The 26,564-nt window shown below is 28.9% G+C and overlaps 2 protein-coding genes across 3 annotated transcripts in view; one reads left to right on the top strand and one right to left on the bottom strand.

The window, feature by feature from the left end:
- The window catches only part of LOC107440145 (glutathione S-transferase 1), a 115,809-nt gene that overhangs the window by 54,144 nt on the left and 35,101 nt on the right, over positions 1 to 26,564 (bottom strand). The window lies entirely within an intron of this gene.
- LOC107440095 (glutathione S-transferase 2) overlaps positions 15,664 to 26,564 on the top strand; it is a 13,524-nt gene continuing 2,623 nt past the window's right edge. For both annotated transcript variants that reach the window (XM_071178955.1, XM_016052903.4), the window contains exons 1-2: positions 15,664 to 16,001; positions 21,463 to 21,521. In XM_071178955.1, coding sequence (XP_071035056.1) covers positions 15,861 to 16,001; positions 21,463 to 21,521 — 200 coding nt within the window. In that variant the 5' untranslated portion in view covers positions 15,664 to 15,860. The remainder of the gene's footprint in view (positions 16,002 to 21,462; positions 21,522 to 26,564) is intronic.

Below are 26,564 nucleotides of genomic sequence, written 5' to 3'. Positions count from 1 at the left end.
AAGTTGAATATTACCAACTGTATTTTAGGAATTCCATGAACTATTCCTTATCATCATGAGAAATTATTTGTATTTGAAAAAACTTAAAAATAATGTTAGGTCGAAGAATATAAATATCCACATTGAAGATTTTTTAAAAAATTTATTTATAGTTTATTTTAAAATTTTATTATTATTTTTTTAAATTATTAATTTTCAAATTTATAATTTGAAATTTGCAACAATAAAGCAACTTTAGTGTCGTATATAAGGATTGCTCAGATCAGTCACTTCCCTTATCAACAAAAATAAGCAAAGCGAGATCCTCCTTGGGTACTTACGTAATATTTTAATGACCCTTTACAGCTAGCAAATTAAAAAGGGATAAAATAAAATAGTATTTAAATAAGATGATTTTATTTATAATAGCAAAAATTACAATCACATTAAAGAAAAATTTATGTTCTCATAGGAACTCTGCTATGACCACCAATTCATAAGCTGTAATTACTATCCCATAAGTGCAAGGTTATTTCAATATTTATAAATTTCTTAATGAACTTTCAGTTTTAGCAATCACTATTTTTTATTAAGATTGTTTTTTATTAATAATATGCATGTGTTTTTTTGTTCCCTTTTTTTGTTGTTGCTTCTTTATGGTTTTTCAAAATAATTTTGATGTTTTTAATATATTGTTATGATATAAGAATTCCAAATTTGAGTTATCACTTTTTGACACGTTTTCCATTTCACTTGGTTTGATGGTAGTTCATTTGGCAGTTACTAATAATCTTTTGGCTCTTTTCACATGGTTTTTCAAATTTTGCTATTTTTAATACATTGTTATTGCAATTTCGATTCATCACTTTCTGACGCCTTCGCTTTGTGACAGTTCAATCATAATGTCACATTGCTTGATGACTCTTTTTACCAGAAGCTTTTTTTCATATTTATTAATTTTTTTTTAATAATTTTCACGTGGATTTGCAAATTTTGATTTTTTGAATAGAATGTTATTAGAAGGTTTTAATTTGGGTTGTGGCAGACTATTTTCAGACTTTCTGTGGACAAACTTCCATAGCTCTCATTAAAAAAATTAAAAATCATGAAATCCTTAGCACTAACTACCAAAAGAGAGATCAACAACAAAATCATGCAAATTGGACTCTTTATAAAGAGTTTCTTTTAATGTGGTTTAATTTTAGCTTTCGTTTGATATTCCTATCGATATTAGCTTGTTGAAATAAATAATATCGTATTAATAATTATTAATTTGTAATAAAAATTAGGTTGAAATCAGTAACAATAATAGCTAATAAATAATAACCACATTTATAAACTATATTAATACTTATCGATTTCAGCATCAAAATCGTTAAGTAATGATCAAAAATTTTTTAAAAAAATCATCAAATGGTTTTGAAGATACCACTTACACCAAAAAGTGATAAATATAGAATTATTTTGTTGAATAATTATTAAACAATCTGAAGTCATTAGTTTTTTATTTAACAAAAAAAAGTTTTTTGGTGTTTTCTTTTAAAGTAATACATTTAAAATATTTTGAAAATTCATTGAGAAGGCATGTGCCTCCCCCCCTACTACTACTCATATGCCTTCAATTCACAATGATGAGATGGACTTAAAAAAATCATGTTGCTTTCTGATTGTTTTTTTTCTTTCGAGAACCCGCCGTATAACTATTCTGTGCAATCATTTTTATAAAGTGAAATTTAGTGAAAGGGCTGTTTCTACCAATTAGTGAAGGGGCGTTTTCATAAATTAGAATTTTGTGAATCGGTTTTATTTTTTAAGTTTAAACTTTGTGCAGTGGCCATTTTTTAGAATTTGAATTTTATAAAAGGAACTACAAAGGCGGCACTGATTACCTCCTGGATCAAACTCTGCTAGTATATATTTTTGTAATGTTAATGTAAATAAATATTTAAAACATTTTTATGCACTTATGATACGGCAATCTCATGTTTTAATCTCCATTTTTGTTTAGATTGGAGTTGTTTTATTGAGTTTCAACTGTAATTTCCAGGAAAGTTCCCGAGATCAAACGAATTATATAGGATGTGAAATTTACGTAAAGGAAGGATTCTTAATTTTCGATTGCTCTCCTGACTGTACTTATAGTTAACCCTATAAATATATATTGGGACTTAATGTTTAGATTTATAAATCAAAAATTTGAATTCATCGAGGAAAAAAAGGTTTGTTTGTTCAGTGACTGTACGATTTTGTGTCTTACTCCTTAACTTTATTTAATAATAGCCCAAATAAATTTGCTTATTTGAGGATAACCTTCTGAACCGTTATTAAAGGTGATAAATTTTTTTTGAGGAGGAAATGGAAGACACTAGTAACATTACATCAGTCAACAAAACATGGACATTTTATCAGTTAATTTTCTCTATCTGTTAAAGGAGAAAAAAAAAATTGTATGCACAAACTAAGATTGATTCTAATAACTAAATTTGCATGACTTACAAATGATGTGTTCAATTTCTAGATATGGTTGTGCTTTTTTTTTCATTATACTTTATATGGAATTAAAATGACTAAGAAAGTAGAAAGCAATTTTTGAAATCGATCATCCTTAGTATAATTTATTTCTTCACTTGAATGGAATTTTATTGAACCTTTATTCTTTAATGGAATCCAGGAGTTATGTTGTATTCTGGATTGGGTTCAAAGGCTACGGAGTTGAACATTAATAGTTGTAAAATCAGAATTGGGTGAGTTGTTAAACACCAGCTGTAAAATAATATATATATACTACTCTACAATAATCCAAATTTTGAAAAATACATACTTTACTACAAAGTTTATTGGCGATCGAAATGGGCTACAGGTGGCATAGAGCAGAACTCTCTTCGGCAACACTTTGCATGCTTTCACCATTACGCGTGTGGAGAGTCGAAAGAGAACGAAATACATTAGTTTCAGTCTTGATTTTCAAATAGATTAAAAACTTTTTAGTTAGGAAACTATGTGGAACTGAAAACTACATTAAACTTGGTTCTAAAAGAAAACGTCGTAAAAATTTCAAAAAATATTTTTAACAAGTAAATATGAAAATTATAGTAGTAAGAAAATATCGTAGTACATTCCTATACAATGCAGCAGAGGGAGGGGAGAGTGTTAAGACATGGAACCGGTCTTCTTCCCAGATGGCGTATTCGCTTCTATGTACTTATTTTACAACAAATTCCAACCAAATTTGATTAAACAAATTTTTGATTAGTAAATGCATAATGATACTAAAAATAGTTTAGTGAATAACATCAGTGTAAGAATTTTTGTATTCCGTAAAAAAAAAATGTAATGTAATGTTAATTAAATATAATGTAATGTTAATTAAATATAATGTAATGTTAATATTAAACTAATGTTTGATGTTAACCAAAGTTTATAATTCAATAATGTATGTAAACTGTTATTATAAAGTAGTTTTTCTAAGATTAGAGTATACAACTGTAAGGAACCATTGAATAATCAAGACCAATATTTATGTAAAACAATTTAAAAATTATTATTATTAAATATTATCCGTAATGTATTAATAATTGTGAAATAAATATTATTTGAAATGTTTTTATAATAAATGAATTCATAATAGGATGAATGAAGATAATTAGTAAAATGTAAACTGCTAAGAGTAAAGATTATTAAAGGATATGAAAGTATATATATTGCATAGATTAAACAAAAGAGAATTGAGGATATATCGATTTAATAAAACGCAAGTTGGTAGTTTTAAGGTGCTAAAACGTCAAACTGGCACCTCAGAAAAGCAGATAAATTTTTTTTTATTGCCTGAAATATTTCTATTAGTAATTTTTAATAAATATTTATGTATTTTTAATTATTATATTTAATAATAGTCGAAATATTCTGTAATTGCAAGGTATAAAAATTTTACGTTATTTAATTTTTTAAATTTTCACATAATTTGATTCTAAGAGTATCTTCGTGCGATGAATTAACTGAGATATTTTTATTATGAAATCAAAAGTCTCATTAATCAAGGAAAATTTTTTTAAAGTAGAACTTATTATGGAAAGTATTTTTCTTTTTATTTTATAGCCGTTGTTGAACAGCCAATCCAATTTTAGGGTTTACGAATGCTAATGTTCAACTCCGTATCCTTGTAATTTTGAACCCAATCTAGAAGAGACAAGAGAATTTCTGGATCAAGTATTGGAAGAACTTTGCATTCGTGGAGGTTTTTTTGATGGAACTAACCTGCGTTCGCTTTGTATGGTGAGGAAAACAACTAATCATCGCAACAATTAGCCTGACGCATAACTCATGACTCTAACCCATGATCCGTCTACCACTGAGGATATTTTACGTAAGCACTGTTTTCGGTGCAAGTCGGATGCGGAATTCGTATCGGCCAGCCATCGCTGGGATTCGAACCCGGTTTGCCTAATTGGTAGAAAAACGCTTTGTCCCCTGAGCCATCGCGACTCAGTATTTAAATAAACTTAAATCAATTATTTAAATCAAGTATTTATATCTACTTATTGAAATAACTTATTTGTTATACCTACTTATTTTAGTCTAATGCACTGAATACTAATTTGAATTTAATACGCATAGTATTTAATTGAGCTTAATATGTACAAAATTGAGCTAAAGAAACATAGCTCTTATCTAAATTTAATATGCGTAGTTCTGAATTTAACTTATTACTCGAACGTAGTACTCAATAGAACTAACTCTTATTAATAGCCTTTCTCATAGGAATATAGGAATTAATTTTTAGAATTAGTAATTCTGCTTAGTTTTATAATTAATAATTTTTCAGGAAGATGCTATTAATATGCGCAGTTAGTTCTATTAAGTATTTCTTCATAGTAAGTTTAATTCAGTTTATTAAATTTTTTAGGAGAAAAATACACATTAATTTTTTTCCGCTTTTAAATCTATTACTTTATTACATCAGGTAAATTTCTTTTATACGGTATAGAAGTATTTACTATGCAACTATTTCTTTAAATATTCCAGAATTGTTTGAGATTTATCAATAAAACCTATATTCTCTATCTTTTTAGTTATTAGTATTTCTATTAGAAAAAAGTTACCATAGTGACGGATAAAAGATTGTAATTTACGGTTTTCAGCTACTACTTGTATAAAAAGGATTTCATAGTATCTGAAAACTGAATAATAAATAAGTCTTTTAAAAAAACTTTAAGCCCAAACTGTGATTTTTAACATTTATTTAAAAAGCTAAAGGAATAAAATAGCCCTTTGTTAAAAGGAATAGAATAAAAGAAGGCCTAAAATCGTTATAATATTAAACGAAATGTACTTATTTTGACAAATAGAAAGTTTGTACAAAACAAATCAATGACGGATATTGAATGAAAAGAATCATTTAAGCGTATTTATTCATTTTTTAAAAGAACTACTTTTTGTTGAAAAATAGCTATTAAGCTCATTTAATTTTCCTATTGTTTCGAATGAAGTAAGTATTAAATATTTTCACTAATGTGTCTAGACCGTTGCATTTATTAAAATTTAAAAAAAATGTGCAATTCTAAATGTTGTTATAAAATTAAAAACACACTAATTTAAACGCATAGTTTCAAAATTTCATAAAAAGGAAAATATTTCTTCGGTCTTTTTTTTAAATTCTGGTCACAGCTGAAGATGCGTGTTTAAGAAAAAGGACACAGCTCAAAACATGTGTTTATAGAAAATGGACATTGCTCAAAATGTACATTTAAGAAAATAGTCACAGCTCAAACTATATGTTTGAGAAAATGCACTCAGCTCAAAATGCGTGTTTAAGTAAATAGACACAGCTCAAATTGTATGTTTAGGAAAATAGACATAGCTCGAAGTGGAGTTTAGGAAAATGGTCATAGCTCAAAATGCTTGTTTAAGAAATGTACACAGTTCAAAATGCATGTTTAGGAAAATAGACACAACTTAAAATGTATGTTTAAAGAAACAATTACAGCAAAAATGTGACTTTTCGATGTTCAATCCAAATTTAAAAATTAAAGGAGTAATTTCTCTTACTCACTTTCCCTTAATTTTTTAAACACTAAGCATAATTATTACGGGCCCCAAGTCCCGGACTTAAAGGTCGGAGCAACTGGATTTATTACAAATGAAACTTATCAAGTTATCTTTGCTTATTTCGATAACTAAGCCATAAAGTGGTCTTAAAAAAATAAATCCCTGCAATGCAAATTTTATACTACTATTATAACTTTATAGAACCTGTGACATACTTTTAAGAGCAACTACATATTGACTTTAAAGATTGATATTTTTGTTTCAAAAAAGACTAATTTAGAAGAAATTTTTTAAGTGGTTCAGGCAAATGTTTGACGTCTTATTAGATAACTATTTGGATTCACTCGTTTAGTCTTTAAATAAAAAACAAAAGAAGTATTTCTTAAGTTAGGCATAAAAACTGGAATTAAATTCTATGCCCGTTTTCTTAAACACGCATTTTATGACACGGCCATTTTTCTTAGAGACGCATTTTCAGCTATGTCCATTTTCGTAAACTCGTCTTTTGATCTGGGCCAATTTTTTTGAAGATTTATTTTGAGTTGTGTCCATTTTCTTGAAGACTCATTTTCAGTTATGTCCATTTTCGTAAACTCGTCTTTTGATCTGGGCCAATTTTTTTGAAGATTTATTTTGAGTTGTGTCCATTTTCTTAAAGACGCATTTTCAGTTATGTCCATTTTCGTAAACATACATTTCGACCCCAAATTCTTTTAAAAGACTGTTTTTGAGTTGCTCCTATTTTTTTAGACACGCATTTTCAGCTATGTCCATTTTCGTAAGTACGCAATTTTGATCTGCGCTATTTTTTTAAACACGCATTTTGAGTTGTGCCTATGCGCATTTTCAGTTACGTCCATTTCAGTAAATATGCATTTTGATCTGTGCCAATTTTTAAAATACGCATTTTGAGTTGTGGCCATTTTTTTAAACACGCATTTTCAGTGATGTCCAAATTCGTAAGCACTCATTTAGTTCTGCGTTCATTTTTTTTAAGACAGATTTTGAATGGTGTCCATTTTCTAAAACACGTATTTCACAATATTTCACAATTATCATATCGTAAACATGTAGTATATAAAAATAAAGCTGTCGTACATAGCTAAAGATACACTAATTTGAAGATAATTTCAGAAAAATTCATCTTTTTTTATAATTACTTTTGAATTGATTTTTATAAAATTAAATTATCATCATTTTAACACAGATTCCTAAAAAGAACTAAAATAACTGTCTTGAAAATTTTGTAAAATACAATAATTTAATGATTAGTCGTATCCGATCAAAAAAATAGTTATAGAGATAATGAAATATGGATATTTAACTGAGAGTATTTAAATGGCAAAATTCGAAAGCTCACACGGAATCTTGAAAACTCCAGGTGAATCCTTCCGTTTATTTTAAGTTTAACAAATAATGATTAAACAGGCTTGATTTTCTATGAAATGTTTTTTTTATTTAGACTGTGCATAATTTACATAATTTGACCATTCGTTCGATTTTTCAACACTTAATAAATTTTAAAAAATCGACGCGAGCTATAAATCGAAAGAACTTAATATCAGAACGTGAATATGGTATAGTGGTCGCCATGTTTAAACTGTTGTCTTCAGTTTCTTATTTATTTATTTTTTTAAAGTTAAATGGATTTACGAATTGAATGATTAATAGCATAAGTCTTACTGATAGCAGTACGAGTACGATAACAATACAGGATGGCGTGCTTTTAAATTATGGGCTTAAATATAAACATGAAGTAATAACTTCCTTATGAATATTAGGTTACAAGTTGGTTAGGTTATAAGTTGTATTACGAAATTCACCTCTAGCACTACCAATACTAAGCTTTATACTCATATCAATAAATAGGGTATTCTATTGTTATCATCTTTAATATGTGTATTTGGGCTCCTTCTCAGAAACGAAGTCTTAAGAGTCTCGAAGAAAATAAAAAATTTAAAATCTGGGAGTTTTGGTGAATAGTAAATTGATGAAAATAGTGAATTGATAAAAATTGTGAATTGATAAAAATTGTGAATTGATGAAAATTGGAAGTTTTTTTTTAAATAATCACCTTCCAACTAATCTCTGTTTTCTTCAGCAATCAAATGAGTTGTGAAGTTTTCTGTTTCGACCTCAGAAGTGATTCATTAAATTTCGATATTGCTTTTGTTTTTTAACCAGCTTGAAAACTTATAGTCGATCTCTATATTGTATACTTTTTAACTTCATTTCTGAAAATGATCTTAACCATCAATTACGGCAGGATTAACAAGTGAACCAGTAAAACAGGTTTTAGCATATTAAAAGAGCTGTATTTAAAGGGAGATGATATATATTTTTTGGGTCATCATGACAGAATTACCTCTATATCTAGCAACAATTAGAAAAGAATTATGTGTGTAACACACCGATAAATCAATTCAAAATTAAAATTAAATTATTATATAAGAAAATAGTCTTTTTTATTTTTTTATAACCGTCGTTGAACAGCTGACCCGATTTTGGATTTACGACTATCAATGTTCAACTATGGAGCTCTGCAATTTTGAACCCAAACCAGAAGACAAGGGAACTCCTGGATCAAGTATTGGGAGAAATTTGCCTTCGTGGAGGACTTTATTATGGAACTAATCCGCATTTGCGTTACAGGGAGAGGAAAATCACGAAAACCTCCTACGGTTAGTCTGATGGCAAGGGGACTCGAACGTATGATTCGTATACCACTAAGAATATTTACTGTAGTTAGTGCAAGCCATGTGCGGATTTCGAATCGAACAGTCACCACTGGGATTCGAACCCGGTTCATCTCATTGGAAGACGAGAGCTCTATTCCCTGAGCCTCCACTGTTTAGAAAATAGTTTTGTAGGAAAAGGAATTTATTAAAACCAAATAAATGTTTATACATTTTACTGCCTATTTTTTGGAATGTAAAGTTTTGTGGACGGTTACTGAGCAGTAATATGGTTATAGAGATCTAGAGAAGATTTCCTTCCCCTTCGAATTTGTCATGAATGAGCCGTGCTGCCATCTATCCGTGGGTTTCTGAGTCAAGACATACTTCCATCCTTGCGGTGTTCTCTTGTCAAACAAAAGGTGCACCTTCCTGACTTAATTCACAAAAGGCCAATAGCTGGCGAGCTTGGCCTGACCAAGCGTCATAAGAAACACTGCCCGTTAATATTTTTTTAGTTATCTCAGATATTATTGAAGAAAAAGAAGATAGAATGTTGTTTTTAAAATAACAGCAGATTTTATAAATTTTTAGTCTACTTAATGTGCACGGAAAGAAATATTTAAGAGAAAAATTAAAATCTTTTAAAGCATGATCATGTTAGAAGAAAATGACTAAAGTACCAGATATTTTATTATTCAAAAGACTTAAGGTTCTTTTATTTCAGAATCCTTGGTGAATTCTTTAGAATTCAAATTCTGAAAATCTTGATGTTTTCTGATTTCAATATAATAAGTAGAAATGCATTACAAGTTTATGAATGTATATAACTTTTGAACTAATTGCGTCGAATTGTTTTAAAAGTTAAGTGACATTACTTAACCAAAAAATCTTAAATTCATAAATCTATTGTTAATTTTTTTCCCAGTATGATATAGTTTTTCTTCCCCCCCCTCAAAGAAAAAGCCACAAAGAATATCTTTTTTAGTGCAGGAAATCACGTATGCTAATCCTAAAAATAGTATAAACTCACTTAGAAGAGAAAAAAGTCATTTTTGTAATGCATATAATTATCCAAATGAAAGCTCCATTACCATAATCATGCTTCAATCATAGACTATTCACTTAAGTATGGATCATTTAACTAAAAAACGATGCATATGATAGGACAGTAGTCGTGCAATAATAGTTGAATACTTACGTTATTAATATTTTATAGAGTAAGATTAAATATTCTATCATTATGCTTATTCCGCTAAAAGAAGGCATTTTTTCAACATTTCATCCCTTTTGCTATTGATTTTTGCATTTTTAGCGAATTTTTTTTCTACAGTGCGTGGGGAAAAGTATATAGTACATACAATCCTTTATTCTAATCCTTTATTCATTTTTTATTCATTTGTTTTCATTTTTGGCATCATTTCTTACACGGTTTCTTACTATGAACCATGGTTTCTCACTATACCATTTTTTTCCCAATTAAGTGAGATTATTTTTTAGCTATATTAGTGAGATTATTTTTTAGCCAGCATGAAACGCTATAAATCAGGGTAAAAAGATAAAATTTTTAACAAATTTAATTCATAAGCAGTTTATTTGCTGGCGAATTTATAATCGTTAGATTTATTTAATTCACCCCTACTTAGTTCAAAATAAAAATTATATCGTTGCAATTTGAACTAACATTGATTGGGTATGTGATTAGAATAGCATTGATTAAAGTGAAATTAAAATAATTCCGCCAAATTAGCAAGGCTCACATTTAAGCTACCACTATTTTATTTTTTTCAACTTTGAGTCTGATTTTGTTCATCTGCTTTTATGAATCACCTGTCCTGAAAGGGTTAAAGTACTAATGTGCATGTTGTTTCAAAACAATTGAAATTTTTTTTGGCTCCGGTAACGGAAAAAGCTAAAACATACTGAGCTATAATTGAAACAGAAGTAAGGAGCGAACAGTTAATATCAGCAACCTGTTCGATATTTTTGTTTAATTATGTTTATTAATTTAGACAGGCAGCATAATAATTTCGAATTATAACTCAGTTTTAATGGTGTTTAGCAATTTCCGCAGGAGAGAGGCGTGTTTTATCAGAAGAGATTGGATCAAACTAAGATCAGAGGTCGGAGATCATTGCTCATTCATTCACCCAATTTTATTATTATTATTATTATTAATAATAATAATATATAGATTGCCTCCATGTGTACTTACTTTGTTCCTGTGCATTTTCTTTTTCTTTTCTAACCCTTTTCTTTGGTTTTAATATATTTTACGAGTTTATCTTATAATAAAAGACTTAAAATGGTTGTTTTCCAGAACACTGAAATTTATAATAATTTGTGAAATTTGCAAAAGAGCTTTGAAGGACTGTAAAAGAACTTTAAATCTAATCGTAACATATATAAATTGAAAGAAATGTTTATAAATTAAAAGTTTCGCAGGATGTATATTTTGCTATTTCTTAGAATTTCCAGTTAAAAAGAATACCAACATGAATAAAAAGCTAGATTGCCTAGATTTAAATATACAAGCTCAAAATGCGAAGCAATGTGAAAGGAACTGAGAAAGTGGTTAACAAGTATAGTGTAGCAACAAACACGGTGCAAGTGTGTGAAGGGTTGATTTTTATGAATGGAAATGTTATGGTGAGATTAAAATAATCTCAATTCCTTTTTGGTCTTTTTGGTACGAGCGACACCATGAAAGATAAAAACGTATATTTACTCATAGATTAACAGATTTCGCATTTTTTTCTTCTTAAAGAAAATGTAAATCCACCTGAGAATCATAGATAAAAGGCATTCTTCAAAGCTCTTTTACAAAGAAAAAATAAAGAATACAGAAGGCACTAAACTTTAAGTAAAGCTTTAATTTTAAACTGTGTGAGCTATCTTGCTGAAAAATATTGTTTCGATTTTTAAACCGAATAATAGCCTTAGTCTTGAAAAAAAAAACTATTAAATATTTAAAAAAAAAAAATCGCCAATTTGGCGAAATTTTTTTTACCTAGATTAAAATTTTTAAATCCAATGAATATTTCTCAATTTTTGCATATTTAAGGAATCCAAATAATGCAGAGTAGGAGTCAGGAGTTCTACAGTAAAAAAAATTAGACCTGAAACGCTTTCCATTTTCACAAAGCTATCATTTTCCTTCGCATTAACAGTTGCCGTCACTTTCATAATAGTTAGCATACACTTTAAAAGGTGTAGTGTAATATCTCTCCCAATTTGACATTGAAGAACCCTAAAAATTGCGTAAAGGAATACTTTTTTCACGTTAACACCAAACCGAGCTTTATACAAATTATAGAGTTTTTGAATGCTCTGAACACCTAAGATGCAAAATGTTTGCACCAAGATCACGCGCCTTTACACCATACGTTTAAGGGGATATAATTATCGATCATGTCAATCTATCAAAACGTGTCTCGAAATAAAATTGAGTTAACATGTCTTACATATACTGTCAAATCAGTATTTAATACATGTAGTGGTAGTTAAAATACACGTTAAATATTTTGGCTTTCGAAAATTTTTTTGCTGGAGAGTTTTGGATATAGTCTGCCATTAATTACAATTAGCGAAGGAACACTTTTTTACACCAAATCGATATTTCATATTAAACTTACAGGTAATTTGAAAGCTCTAAACATCTAAACGCATGCCTTTACACCATATTTTCAGTTCCGAAAACTTTAATGTTAGTGTAATGTTCAATGCTGCTTTTCATCTACAGAAACCATAGTTGGCTTTCAAAATATATATGCACAGTAGTCTGAAGTAGCTCATTACAAGTAGTGAAACTACTGTAGTCGCTACTTTTAATCGTAGTGTGAAGTGAGCTACTTTTTCAAAAAAATTAGTGTAGTCCGATACAGAAAAAAAGAAACAGTAGTTTGTAGTGATTCCTGGAAATTACTTTTATCGATAGTTTAGTAAAGAACATAGCTCAAACGCAACTAATTTTTCGAATTTGATGGGTACAAATCTTCGCGGGTTCGTCAATGAATGCAATGAAAATAAATCTGTAGCTGTAATTGGTCTTACCAACTGGCGGCTCGCGGGCCACATCCGGCCCACGAACTAAAATATATTAGTTATCATTTTTTTGCGCACAATTTTCGTAAAAAACCTATATGGGTATAAAATACTTATCTTTCGTTAAAAAAAAACTCTAATTTCTCCGTTTCTCTGAAATTCAACATACCAACTGTGCAAAAAAATTTATTTCTCAGGTAAAAATCTGCTTCTTATTTTAATTTGTAATTCAATACTTTTGTTTTGTACAACTTGATAAAAATCTGACAGTAATATTTAATGTTCTTTCAAACATAAAAAAGTCCTTTATAAAATTTTGCTAAAGTTGTGGCCCGCCTTTTGACTGGTGTTTTTAACTGCGACCCCCGGCTTCATGTAAGCTGGAAACCCCTGATGTCTAATTAATATTTAAATCAGCCATTACGAAAAATAGATAATTAATCCATTTGGTCGCACTTTCACGTGCGAATGCAGACTCATGAAACATTGATGTTATTTCAAAGGAAGGGAGCGTATTTTTGGCGTACTCAATTTCTTAGAGGAAATAAAAGAGCTTTAAACAGTTAAAAAAAATTCAAGTCTTTGATAATTTTGTATTTCTTAAATTAAATATTCGCTGTCGAGAAAGGTATAAGAAGTTGAAGATTAAATGAAGGATTTTGAAGAAAAAAAAATACTTTGGAATAGCAAACTTTCTCATGTAAACATGTATAAATATTCCTTAATTATTCCCTTGAATTTATTGTAAGTTCGTCTCCTTAAAGTACTTAAGTAGTTACTAAATTCTAAAACAGTTTGTAGTCACTACATTTAAAAAAAGTTATAGTTATAGTTAACTACATTTGTAGCAAAGTAGCTGTGGTTGTAATGAACTAGAAAAATAATGTTGTCCGACCACTGTGTATGCATGTTTTTAGTTATATAATAAGAATATTTTTATTTATATTTATTATAAGTCTATTTAAACTGTTTTAAATTATTTTATAATAATGTATAATTTCCATCCACTTCTATTCTGTTAAGCCTAGTTCAAATTCGTTTGATTCCCTTTGTGCAACATTTGAATTACTTACTAATTTGCAAAATTAAGGATGAAACCTAAATGATTGATTCTTACATTATATTGTTTCGTAAATGTAATTTTAATGATACTTATGTGCATCGTATCTTATTGTAAACATAATTTTAGTGTTACTTAACAACACACATGGTGGTGACTACTTTACACCAAGTAGTGTGAAAGAACATTCTAAGTGTAACACTGCACCAGGAACTATAATTCATTCGTGGTGTAGTAGAACTCTACTTTGGCAAGAAGTTGCCTCCAATTTTGATTTTCAAATATATGAAAATTTTTTACAGTGTAGTGGACGTTGGCTAAAAATTAATAAAGCATGAATAACTGCTGAAACTCACAGCAGTTAAGAGATACAGATAATCTTTCTCTAAAAAGCGTTATTTTAGATCTTTGAAAAACAGTCTTAAGAAAAAAAAATTATCATAATTAAGGATCGCAAACTTTTGCCTGGGAATTTTCCCAATTTATTTGATTCGGCCGTGGTGGCTCAGGGGATAGAGCTTTCACCTTCCAATGAGGTGAACCGGGTTTGAATCCCAGCGATGGCTGGTTGATTAGAAGTCCGTGTGCGCTTGCACAAATTGCAGTGCTGAGGTAAAATATCCTAAGGTTCAGACTAATCATTGAGTAGAGTCCCCTTATCGGCAGGCTAACCGTGGGAGGTTTTCGTTGTTTTCTTCTTTATGTAACGAAAATACTAGTCAGTTTCATCAAAAAGTCTTCCACGAAGGCAAATTTTTCCAATACTTGATTTAGGAGTTCCCTTGTCTTCTGGATTGGGTTCAAAATTACAAAGCTACGGAGTTGAACATTGGTAGTCATGAACCCAAAATTGAGTCCGCTGTTCAACGACCGTTTCAAAATCAAATCCATATGATTAAAGTTTTGAAATGTCTGCAGATTAATTTTCTTTCTTAAAAAAAGACGCTTGATTGCATTAAATTAATCTTTGTAAATTTTTAATCCTAATCTTCAAATTCATCAGATACTGAAACTTTTTAAAGTCGTTAAAAAGCAATGTTTAAAAGGGAAAGACAATTTCTCATACTTTGCTTTTAATCCATAAAAAAATTTCCAAGAAAAATATTTGAATTAATTTAAAAAAAAAACATTAGAATGCATTAAACTTGAACCAACTGCCTAAACATTTTAAACGTAATATTTAAATGCACAACGTTGAAACGTTTGAAATAAATCATTATTAAAAACGCAAACTTTATTAGATTAACATATTTACACCATCAACTCATGATATTGAAGCGAAAAATCAAAAAAAAAAAAAAAAAANAAAAAAAAAAAAAAAAAAAAAAAAAAAAAAAAAAAAAAAAAAAAACAAATTTAGGATTATAATGAAGATTTAATGCAATGACTCATTGTAGGAATTCTATGCAGGAAAAAAATTAATGATAATGCTATTTAAACTCATTATGTACTGAAACGTTTAAATTAAAGTCAATATTTCGTAAGTAATTTTAACTCCATAAAAAAATTCCCGATAAAAATATATGTAGATTACTTTTTAAAAAAATACTAGACTTCATTAACTTTTGAAACAGTGACCTAAACGCTTGAAAGATAATGTGTAACAGTGTAACATTTAAAATGAATGAACATAAAAAAGGACAAACTCATTATCAGATTTTTCCTTCGAATGCAGCCCACGTTATTAAAGTGGCTAATCGATATGAAAATATGAAAGATTATAATGAAGATTTAATGAACAAAAAAGAACTAAAAAGCCAATTGGCTCCGTGTGAGAATTTGGTGTAGAAATTCGCAGGTTGCCATGACGAACATTAAAAACACGCGCGGTACCATCCTTTTTTGACTGTTACACTGATACAGAAACATTCGGAATGTAGTTTTATCTTCTGATCATTCCGCATGTTCATCCCATGTATGCTTCATTAGTCGGCTTAATGTCTTTCTCAGCCAAGTATGGGAGAATTGCTTCCAAAAGGCGTGCTTTCATTTGGTCAGCCTGACCTTAATCTGGAAAAGTGTCTTTGAAACTCGGAAGCCGTAGTTTTGGGAGAGAAATGCCGATAGATTTGTATATGCATCCGATGAGCAGTCCGTGCAGGGCTGTTTTAATAACGGCTGAGCAATTAGGGATTAAATTTAATAAAAAGATTGTTGATGTTCTTACTGGAGAGCAGTTTACACCGGAATATATGAAGGTGAACAATAGGTTGTTTTATTCAATATAAATTTAATTAATCTATTCAATCTCTGCCGAAATGATTGTCTAATTCTAGTTTTATTATTTCTACTGTAAATGTTTGTCCGATTTGAGTTCTTGATTTAATTTGTACCTAGTGAGTGAGATCTGAAAAGTTTTATCCATTGCGACTATTTAAGACATAAAATCCCCGAAAACCGAAATGATTGTCCGATTTAAGTTTTATTTATTTGTACCGGAAATGCTTGTCCGATTTGAGTTCTTAATTTAATTTGTACCGTAATGAGTGTGATCTGAAAAGTTTTATCCATTGTGACTAATTCAAAAACAAAATTATAAACCGAAATGATTGTCCAATTTAAGCTTCATTATTTGTACTGTAAATTTTTATCTGATTTGAGTTCTTAATTTAATTTGTACCGTAATGAATGTGATCTGAAAAGTTTTATTCATTATGACTAATTAAGACGTAAAATCAATGTGGTTTTTAATAATTATAATAGTTTGAAAAAGCTAGAGTGTAATCAGCGAATTATATTATCATTTACTTATAATTATTAGCTATTAATTTTTCACAACAAATAAACAATGAATAAGGGCAATATACATAAGCCCATCTTGATAATCTAGAATCTTGTTTCATTCATATAAATATTGAATATCTTGTAAAACGATATGAGTTACTCACCAACCCCCTATGGAGCTAGGAAATACTACCTATCCTGAGTTTACTGTCAAGGCTACCACGGTTTTCTAGATTTATTTCTCCTTTTTATTTTATTTTTCATTTTTTCAATGGAAACTTTGCCTTTTCTTTTTAAAAATGTTTTTTCCCCCTCATTTGCGTTAGGTAAGTCTTGAGATTTGGCGCCTATAATTGAGCACTCGAAACATTAAATTATTATAATTTTTTTTTTCATCTTTATAATTTTCGGATAAAATAAAACTTTTACATTATCAGGTAATTGGATAATAGCATTTTACTAATTTTTGCAAAATTGTATTTCTTTCCCTTGCTATAAAGTACCATCATCTAGCTCGACAAAGCTTAGTTTGAAATGATTTAGCGTGCGTAAAAATGACCAGCTTCATAGAGGTGGTAATTTGCGAAGTAACATGAAAAAGAATTTATGATTGCTTATTGGATTGCTGAAAGTAAAAAATATGTACAGAAGTTTTATTGATATTGAAATTGTGATCTTCCACATGAAACTTCTTAATGGACTTTTATTTTAATTGCGTAAAGCAAAATATGAATTCTGAGAAGCATTTCGGTGTGGAGGAAATATCATTTTATTAAATACATTATATAATAATATTAGTAAAATTAAAATATTATTAATAATATTAAAAGAATAAAATTTAATGAAAAGTAAAAGGTATTTTACCTATAAATTTAACTCTTTATCCTTTAAGTATCGGTGTTGAATGGTAATATTTACTTATTATACTATTGTATTTATAATCTCGGTTATTATTATTTTCTTTTTTATTATTTCAAATTAAAGAATTAAAACTAAAATCTTTATTATGAAGCAATATGCATACTCTCGATATTTCGAACTCTAATATCTCGAAAACATTGTTATATCAAAAAAGTGCATTGTATATCGCCTAATGTCAATTTCAATTCCTTATGACGAAGAGTTTCTTCCAAAACCTTGTTAGAGCGAATGAATTATTTTTTTAAAATAGAAAATGACTTTTTTCGTAAAAATCTCAATATAAGTTAATTATAAATATAAGTTAATTATTATATATATCAGTTATCTTCGTAATATAAGTTAATTATTATTTTCTATTTAATGCATAATTATTTTTGTTCTTACCGTTTAAAAATAAAATTATCATTGCTGTATTTAGACTTATAGTCAACTATCAAAACATGCATATTTATTAGTAGTAATTCTTATGTTTCATGAGTCTACTTATTAGAGTAAAATTTTATAATATATTTTTCTACTTTTTAGAATATATTTAGTTCTGAACTTGTTATCTCGAAAACTCGCTGTCTCGAAATTCTTTTAGCTTCCCTGCAACTTTGAGATATCGAGAGTATACTGTACTATAATAATACCTTATTGGATAACATTTCATGATAAACATATATAAAACGGTATCTAAATTATTTATGAAATAATATTATTAAAGGAATTAACTTTTTGTATTAATAAATATAGTTTCAAAATTTAAATCGGAATTTAAGAAACTGAAGTGTAGATGAAATTTAAACAAAATGATAAAGCTGACATTTTTTTTCTCAGCAACAAAACTTCTGAAACCAAATGAGCATTTAATACAACAGAACATTTTGGAATCTGTCAATAGATTACTTTTTAATTCTGATGTACCAATCTGTTTATAGTTATGAACAAAAAAGAAATATTATAAATCAATCTTAGGTTAGGTGAGCAAAGCGAATAAGGGATATATTGTTCTGAATAAACAAATAAAAACACTGTATCCAACAATAAACTACTTACATAATGCAACTATTTTTTTAATTAAGAGTTAACTATTTTTACTACGCAGGTTAACTGTCAAAAAATATCTGGTTAATTAAATTATAGGTTAAATATCTTTTTATTAACAGTTACAAAAAAAAAATTCAAAATCCTCTACATTTAAATTACAATAATCGTATGGAGAAAATTAATTTAAAATGTGCTCTAAAAAAGACTTTAAAATAGATTCTTAAATAAAAAGAGATAAAGCATAAAAAGTAAATATTTGAAATGTGTGCTCCTAGGTTGACAAGTCAACATATATCTTTATATTGAATTTCGTATCTGCAAGTATCACTGACTTAAAGGCACTCAGACGCATCTTCACACTTATTCAATTATTCTAAGAAATATACAAAGAAAGGAAGTACAAAATTAACTGGAATAGTATTAATTCGCTTAGGAGCGAAAATCACAAACTTAGCAAATATCACTAATCAGAATGAGGGAAAAAATCTGAACTTTACGGTGAAAAAAAAATAATTAAAATTCTAGGACGTTTCGTTTGAATTCGATTATATATTTGGTGGGAGCCGGGATGGCTCAGGGGATAGCGTGTTCACCTTCCAATGAGGTAAACCGTGTTCCAATCCCAGCAATGGCTGGTTGATACGAATTCCGCACCCGACTTTCACCGATTAAGTGCAGAAATAAAATTCCGTCAGATGGGCTAGAGTCCTCTTGTGATCAGACTAACTGTGGGAGGTTCTCGTAGTTTTCCTCTCCATGTAACGCAATCGCAGGTTAGTTTCATCCAAGAGACCTCCACGAAGACAAATTTCTCCCAATACTTGATCCAGGGGTATTCTTGTCTTCTGGATTATGCTCAAAATTTCCAGGCTTACTAAGTTGAACATTAGCAGTAGTAAACCTCAAATTGGGTCGGCTTTTCTACGACGGTTATAAAATAAAATAAAATAAAATTATGGGTGATAGAATTATTTTAAATAAACTAACAACTATGTTTTTAGGTTCAAGTTTTAGTCTTATACCATGCGAATTAGTTAACCTTAAAAAAGGAGAAAAGGCTTGTTTTCTTGGAATGCTTAGTTTGCTCTAATATATTTTTTTTTCCAATTTAACTTTCAACTCTAAAAATAAATCAGTGATAGAATTCACTTTACTGCAGCATGAGATGGTAGATCTCTTTCTGAGATCGTCAAAAAGAGATCTCTTAATAAAAGCCTCAAACACATGTTTTGAATATATTTTAATCTACTTATTTGTTTTGTTAATATATTTTGTTTTGATGTTTTTCGTGTTTCTTTATTTGACCTTTCCCGCATTTGGCGCAGAGATTTGCCCGGTCACTGCGAGAAGTTTTGACAGTCGAAATGTTTTCTTCAACAAGGCCTATAAAAAAAATAAATTCCTCATCTCCCAAAAGGGGTCGTAAATAAAGGAGGTCGCTACATAGAAGTGGTCTTTACTGGCGGTTTTCACTGTATTTCTCATCTGAATAAAATTAAAATACATAAATTTTAACGGAAATTTCGCCTGGTTGTCAACCTTGATGACATCCTGGAGTTTTGTGAAACTGTAGTTTTTTTATATGGTTTTATACATGGCTTTTTTATATTTTAAAAATACTGTATGAACTACTGAATGCTAATATTTTGATAAAATTGCAAAATTAGCAAACAATAATTTTGCTACATTTTTTTCCCGGTTAATCAGACTTTAGAGATGGACAGAGGCTACAACTCTATAAATTTATTCAATGTACATATGATTTTAATGTTCAGAAAAAAATAGAGGAGTGAATAAAAATTGGGAAAAGTTGTATGGTATCAAATAAACAAATAAATAAACAATCTATATCTTATTAACAATGAAATGTTCTGTTTCTTGTAAATCCTTTGATTTTTTTAACGGAATTTTTTCATGGCATTTCTGTATTTAATCAAGTAATTAGTTTAACGTTAGAATAATTGAACATGTTTGAACATTTTTGAAGTTTAACGATAGAATTCAACTGTTTTAATAGAGAATTTGAATAATACTATGGGATCAAATAAAATCAGAAAATTTTGTCAGAAAAATGAAAAAAATTCAGAAAGAACAACCTCGAGATACTATATGTTTCAAAAATGATGCAATGAAATTGACTTGTTCTGAAAAACGCTATTTCCTTCGCTTAAATAAAAAAAAATTTATTTTTTATATGCATCAAAAATTGCCAAGTTGCTGTAATTGTTCATATATATACGAATTTTGTGAGGGAACCTTCCATTTTCTGTAAGGATTTTGTTCTACTAACAAGAACACCTACTTCAAGAATTTTATCATAAGAACAAAAGATGTCTCTCTATAACATTTTGCTTCTTAAATTACAATTATCTTTCTCTAATACTTATTAAATATTAAGAACCAATTTCAATCAACAAAATTCTTTTTCACAAGCTGTTGTTCTCAACACTATGAAGATTAAATGATGAAAATTGAATGAGGCATCAATTTATCATTCGCTGATAGTTATCAATGTTTCAAACCTAAATGTGAAAAGGTAGCTTGTCGGTGATTTGGCAATCTTCCACATCATTATACATCTTTATAAAACAAGGTGAACTTTATGTAACAGAGAAAAAAAAATGATCGCCGTATGACAAAAATAAGAGACATGAATTAAATCAATATATTATTAAGACCGTGCATCAGTTATTTGTGGTTCTAGGTTAACGTCAACGAAAGTGAAAGAGTCGCGTAACTTATATTATTAATAATGTTGTAGTTGTAATATTGGGTCGGCAGCTCTACGACGGTTATAAAATAAAATACTATGTAGCATAAGTAACAACAGCAACAAAGTATGTAAAATATTAATAAGAATTTTTTTTTTATAAATCTTCAAATGTTAAAATAAATTTTATGCCAAAAATTTTAATGCGTATTTATTTTTATCACTGTTTTTCTTTCAATTTCAATTGATTGAAAATATTTTTTTAATAATTTCAGATCAATCCTCAACATTGCGTTCCAACAATAAACGATGATGGGTTCTTCCTCTGGGAAAGGTATCTGACTTGTTCAGTAACTATACATCAAAAGGAAATGAAGCATCTTTTTAAAAAGAGTAGTATAAAGATCAGTTATTATGGTTCAAAACCCATCTCTTACGCGACCATGTTTCATTTGGTAAACTCTTATACAGTCGGACCTCTATTTAACGAAGTTGCTAAGTCCCGATAATAAGTTCGTTATATGGAAAATTTGTTAAAAATAGAAAATCACCTTTTAACATACTTAAACGACGCATAAACAGGTTTTTAATTCATAAACACTGGACATAATTAAAATAGCAAATTGATACACTTGTAAACGATCTTGTAAACTAGTATCTACTATTTATTTTATAAATCTTAGTCATAAAAGAAATCTGTACGGAAAGCAAGAATAGAGCAGAACATAATCCAGTGTTACACTATCATGCTACATACATTTTCAACTAAAAAAGCTAAATTTATGTATAAAATTATAACTGTATTTATTTGCTGTATAAAATTATAACTTAATATTATGTAGCAATATATAATATTTGCTACATAATATTAAGTAATTTTAATCATACATTACCACATGGGTTTTTAAGTTGAATTGCTACTGCTACAATCCGTTAATTTTGTCTGAGTTTTTCGTTTGAAAAAGGAAAGGGATTTAACTGCTTTTTCTTAAAGCTAAGGGGGCTTCGAAAATCAATTCAAGGTCATTTCCTCTATAAAATGCGTTAACAAGTTTGAAATATTTTGGGAAATAGGGAAAGTGAATAACAAAGAAAATTTCGTTAAATAGAAAATTCACTTCGCTATTTGGAAGTTATTTTACGACGAAATTTCTAAAATGTTCTTGGTTTCTAGAAAAAATTCAAAAAATAGAGAAATTCGCAAAATGGAAGTTCGTTAAATAGAAGTCTGACTGTATATGTTACCGTAAAAGTGTGAAATCTGTTATTTCATAGAATAATTAGGTATTTCGTGAAATAACTAGGCAAGTCAGTTATATAAAATTAAATTCTATGATTTAACTAAGTATTCTATAGAATAACGATTACTTGATCGGTAAAGTATGAAATACGGTTAATTATTTGAACTGGTTCTAACTGCTTTTAGTCAGTTTTGAACCACTTATAGCTCCTTTGCAATGACGTGTGTGTACTCTTCTTTCCGTTGCTTTTAAACGTATGATATCATTGATATGAGTAATAATAAATTACATCATTTTTTTTCTTCATATTATTTATAAATTAATTATCCGTGATAGGGATAAAACGTATTTTTGAAGAGATTTTAGTTATTAATGATCAATTAATTTTAAAAATAACTTTGAAATTGTTTATTTTTCTATATAAAGGTCTATCATAAGTTATTTCATTGAATAAGTAGTTATTTCGTAAAATAAATAGGTAAAGTATGAAATTCTTGATCCGTTATATATTTTAACTGACTTGCCTAGAAATATCAAATTATTCTATGAAGTAAATGAATAACACTTTAACAATACATACAGAAAAAGTTTTGAGAGAATCGTATGAAAATTCAAGAAGTTATAAAGTCTATTAAACTTATAAAACAACATCCCCCACACGTGTAAAATAATTAAAAATTAAAGATTATTATTATTTTAAGAAATGTTAAAATACTACCTAAATACCAGTTCTATGTACGGGGTAAAGAAAAGCAAATAATCAATAAATTGGTATTAATCAACACGACGAAATGAAGCACAAAGTTGAAAGTAATATAACGACTCAATTAATTGAACTAAAGCAATTACATTTTTTTATTATTTGTTGCCTTTTCCGGTAGCTTTATGTTATCAGATTAAGCAAAACATGCTTTTAGAAGTTCCTCCCATCAAAATAAAGATTAAATTGATTCAGCATCATTTGGCATAATGCTACAACTCCTGACAGTCAAAAATTACCATAATCAATAATTTCTCTTTGGGTGGGCAGCAAAAACCTATTTTCTCAGTACCTTCTTGATACCAACATTAATGTACAAAGTACCTATTAAATAATGCCAGTAGTATCTATTACTAAAACATTTATGAATGGTTGTCATCAATTGTACTAAGATGTTTTTTATGGTTTCCCTTAATCAACATTTTATCCAATAATTTAGTACAAAACTTCATTTCAGTATATTTCCTATTTAAATTTGAACCTATTATAAAAATTAATTAAAAATCATTGGCGTCAGTAACAATATGGCGACTATTTATATTTTTCTTAGAGAATTATTTACTTTTTCTCTGTAAATTTATAGCGTTTTAATACAAATTTTTTTAATTCTAATTTGTGCCTCTTACAAAAATTAATTGATGCTGATCTCTGGAAATAATTAGCAATGACACTAATATTTTTCTAATCATTTTTGGTGAGCGAATTGATCTTTGAAGGCAGTACAAAATCACTAAATAATTATTGACGCTAATGCTTAATTTCCATGACCATCAGGCTCCAGAACTTGCAAATCTTGTTATCAAGACTTTTGGAAGACTCTAATCTTTGTACTATCACTGCATGCATAGACACGACAACAACAACATCACTTGATCATCAAAATGAATCTGAATCACTTGATTCGAACTTTGAATCACCGATTCGAATTGTGTGCTATGAATCAGTGATCTCAATCACGGAATTCGAGTTGTGATTTGAATCACTTTAATCGAATCACTCATCTAAATTGTTTGATATGAAACAGTGATCTGCACTTCATTCGAATAACGATTTGAATTACTTCATTTGAATCACTGATCCGAGAAGCATTATTTGAATTACTGAGCCAAATCACTTGATTTGAATAGTGTGATTCTTAGTTGTGAATTCGTATCAAGTGATTTAAATCATGCGATTTGAATCAGTGATTCGAATGAAATGATTCAAAACACTATTCAATCAAGTGATACAGATCACTAATTTAAATCATTAACTTCAGATCCGTTGTTCGAATCAAGTGATTCAGATCTCAATTCAAATTGGGAAATTCGAATAACGTGACTTAACGAATCAATCGCGAATCACGGGATTCGAATAAAATGATTATGAATAAACTCAGCTAAAATTGAAAATACAATTCACCTACTTCGTAATCTCTTTCTACATGCAAAAGTCGATAGAAAAAAAAGACATTAAAACGTTAGAATTACTCATATGAAATATTTGTCAAATCCTATGGAATTTTTTTATTTTTATTTTTGCATTTAGGCGACCGGTGATTGGACCGAACCGTTGATTGGACGAGTTTTTAAGTAGAAAGTTAGGTTCACCGCGTCTTCTAACGTACATACACTAAATTTTGAGTGGTTCGGTTCAGAATTGTGGATCTGTATGAGGTACATACATACACATGCATACACACATGCAAAAATACACACATACATATAAACATTCTGCTTCCTTTATATAAATTTTTAATGAAATACAAAGTTCGTTCAATACGTTCTTAAAAATCCAAAAATTGGCGCTCGTAATATTGAAAAAGATTTGTTTTTAGACAGTGTTCCTCATTTTATGCATCCCGTTTTTTTCTTGTTACAGGTGACTGAAAACGCAAATTTCGATTTATTTAAGAAAATGAAAAGAAATGAGTTTCGCACGGTTACACAACACGTATGCATGTGTTTAACCATTTAAAAGGTCCAATAACGAAAGAGGTCAAAGTTTGAGCACTTGAACTTGTTGCTTTCGTATGGTTAAAATTAGCTAAATGAGATTAAACGTGACAGTATATCTTGAAACACCCGATTGAAGTGACTTCCACCCAAATGATGGACAAAATCCAAGATATAATTTTGAGTGATTTATGAATCAAAGTAGGCAAAATAATTGGAGCCATAGACATATTACTAGAGAAAGTACTTCTAATTTTGCACAAAAGTCATGTTTGAAAAAAGAGTCTCGACAGGAGGGCAGCAGCGTTTGCTCTCAGTGGAAAACAAGCGCTTTCGTATGATTGATTCGTATGATGTTTGGACACTTTTTGAGACTAAACTCCACTCCCGAAACAAAGGAACATCCTTAAAAAATGGGGTTTTAATAGGGATCCAGTTCCGAAAAAGGCAAATACGTTAAAATAAGCAATCAAGGTGATGACCATAGTATCTCGGGATGTACGCGAATTCATCACCGTCGTTTACTTGCAAAAAGATGCAAAATGAAAAGTACCTGGTGCTGTTATCGTAATATTATAGGAATAAAAATCAAGACAAAACATTCTTACGTGGCGAAGAAGAAAAATTCTATATTCGAAAGCTCTCCTGTTTAGTTTCGGAGGTGAAAAATATGGAATTAAAATTCAAAATATTACAACAGCCTTAATTACTAAATTTCCACCCCCTCCCCCTCATTAAGTTACTCCAATTCCAAACTTTAAAAAGATAAAGATGCACTTTGAGTGGTAGATTCATGTCAAATGAGGACCAAACAGATGCCTATTTTGAGAACCTCTTGATATTCTACTTTTTGGATTTTCTGGATTTAATATTTTGAATTTTGAACAAAAAGGAAAATAGATTGCAAAATAAAATGAAAAAAAAAATCTACCGAAAATGTTTTGTTTTCTTATATTTATCTCTTGTGCATATATACAATATATAAGTTCAAAATGTAGAATAAAGCAGAGAAAAATTATAGACATATGAAAAAAAAAGGGGGGGGGATAATAAGTAAAAAAATAACAAACAGCAGTTTAAAAAAAAAAAAAAGACGAAATTTTATTTAAAAAACCGGAAAAAACCCCGGAAAAAAAAGATATAATCTTTTCCTCAGCCCACACGATTATATCTGCAAAACAGAGTGCTTTCTGATATTGTATCAATAAAGCCAAAGCAAAATATATTAATACAATAGTGTGAGGAGCACTCAAAAAATTCTTTTATGAAAATTACAACAAATAAAATAGATAACAAAAAGTAAAAATAAGTTAAAAATAACATGCAAGAACAGAAAAAAAAGATAACAGTACAAAAATGGACTATAAAGCGAGTAGCGAAATCAGATCAACTTACTTTTATTTTACTTTATTTTATTATATATATATATATATATACAGATA

This window comes from Parasteatoda tepidariorum, chromosome 3, assembly GCF_043381705.1.
Source record: "Parasteatoda tepidariorum isolate YZ-2023 chromosome 3, CAS_Ptep_4.0, whole genome shotgun sequence".
NCBI classification, from domain to species: domain Eukaryota; kingdom Metazoa; phylum Arthropoda; class Arachnida; order Araneae; family Theridiidae; genus Parasteatoda; species Parasteatoda tepidariorum.
The sequence above is the reverse complement of the archived record's forward strand: the minus strand, read 5'-3'. Positions and strand labels throughout refer to the sequence as shown.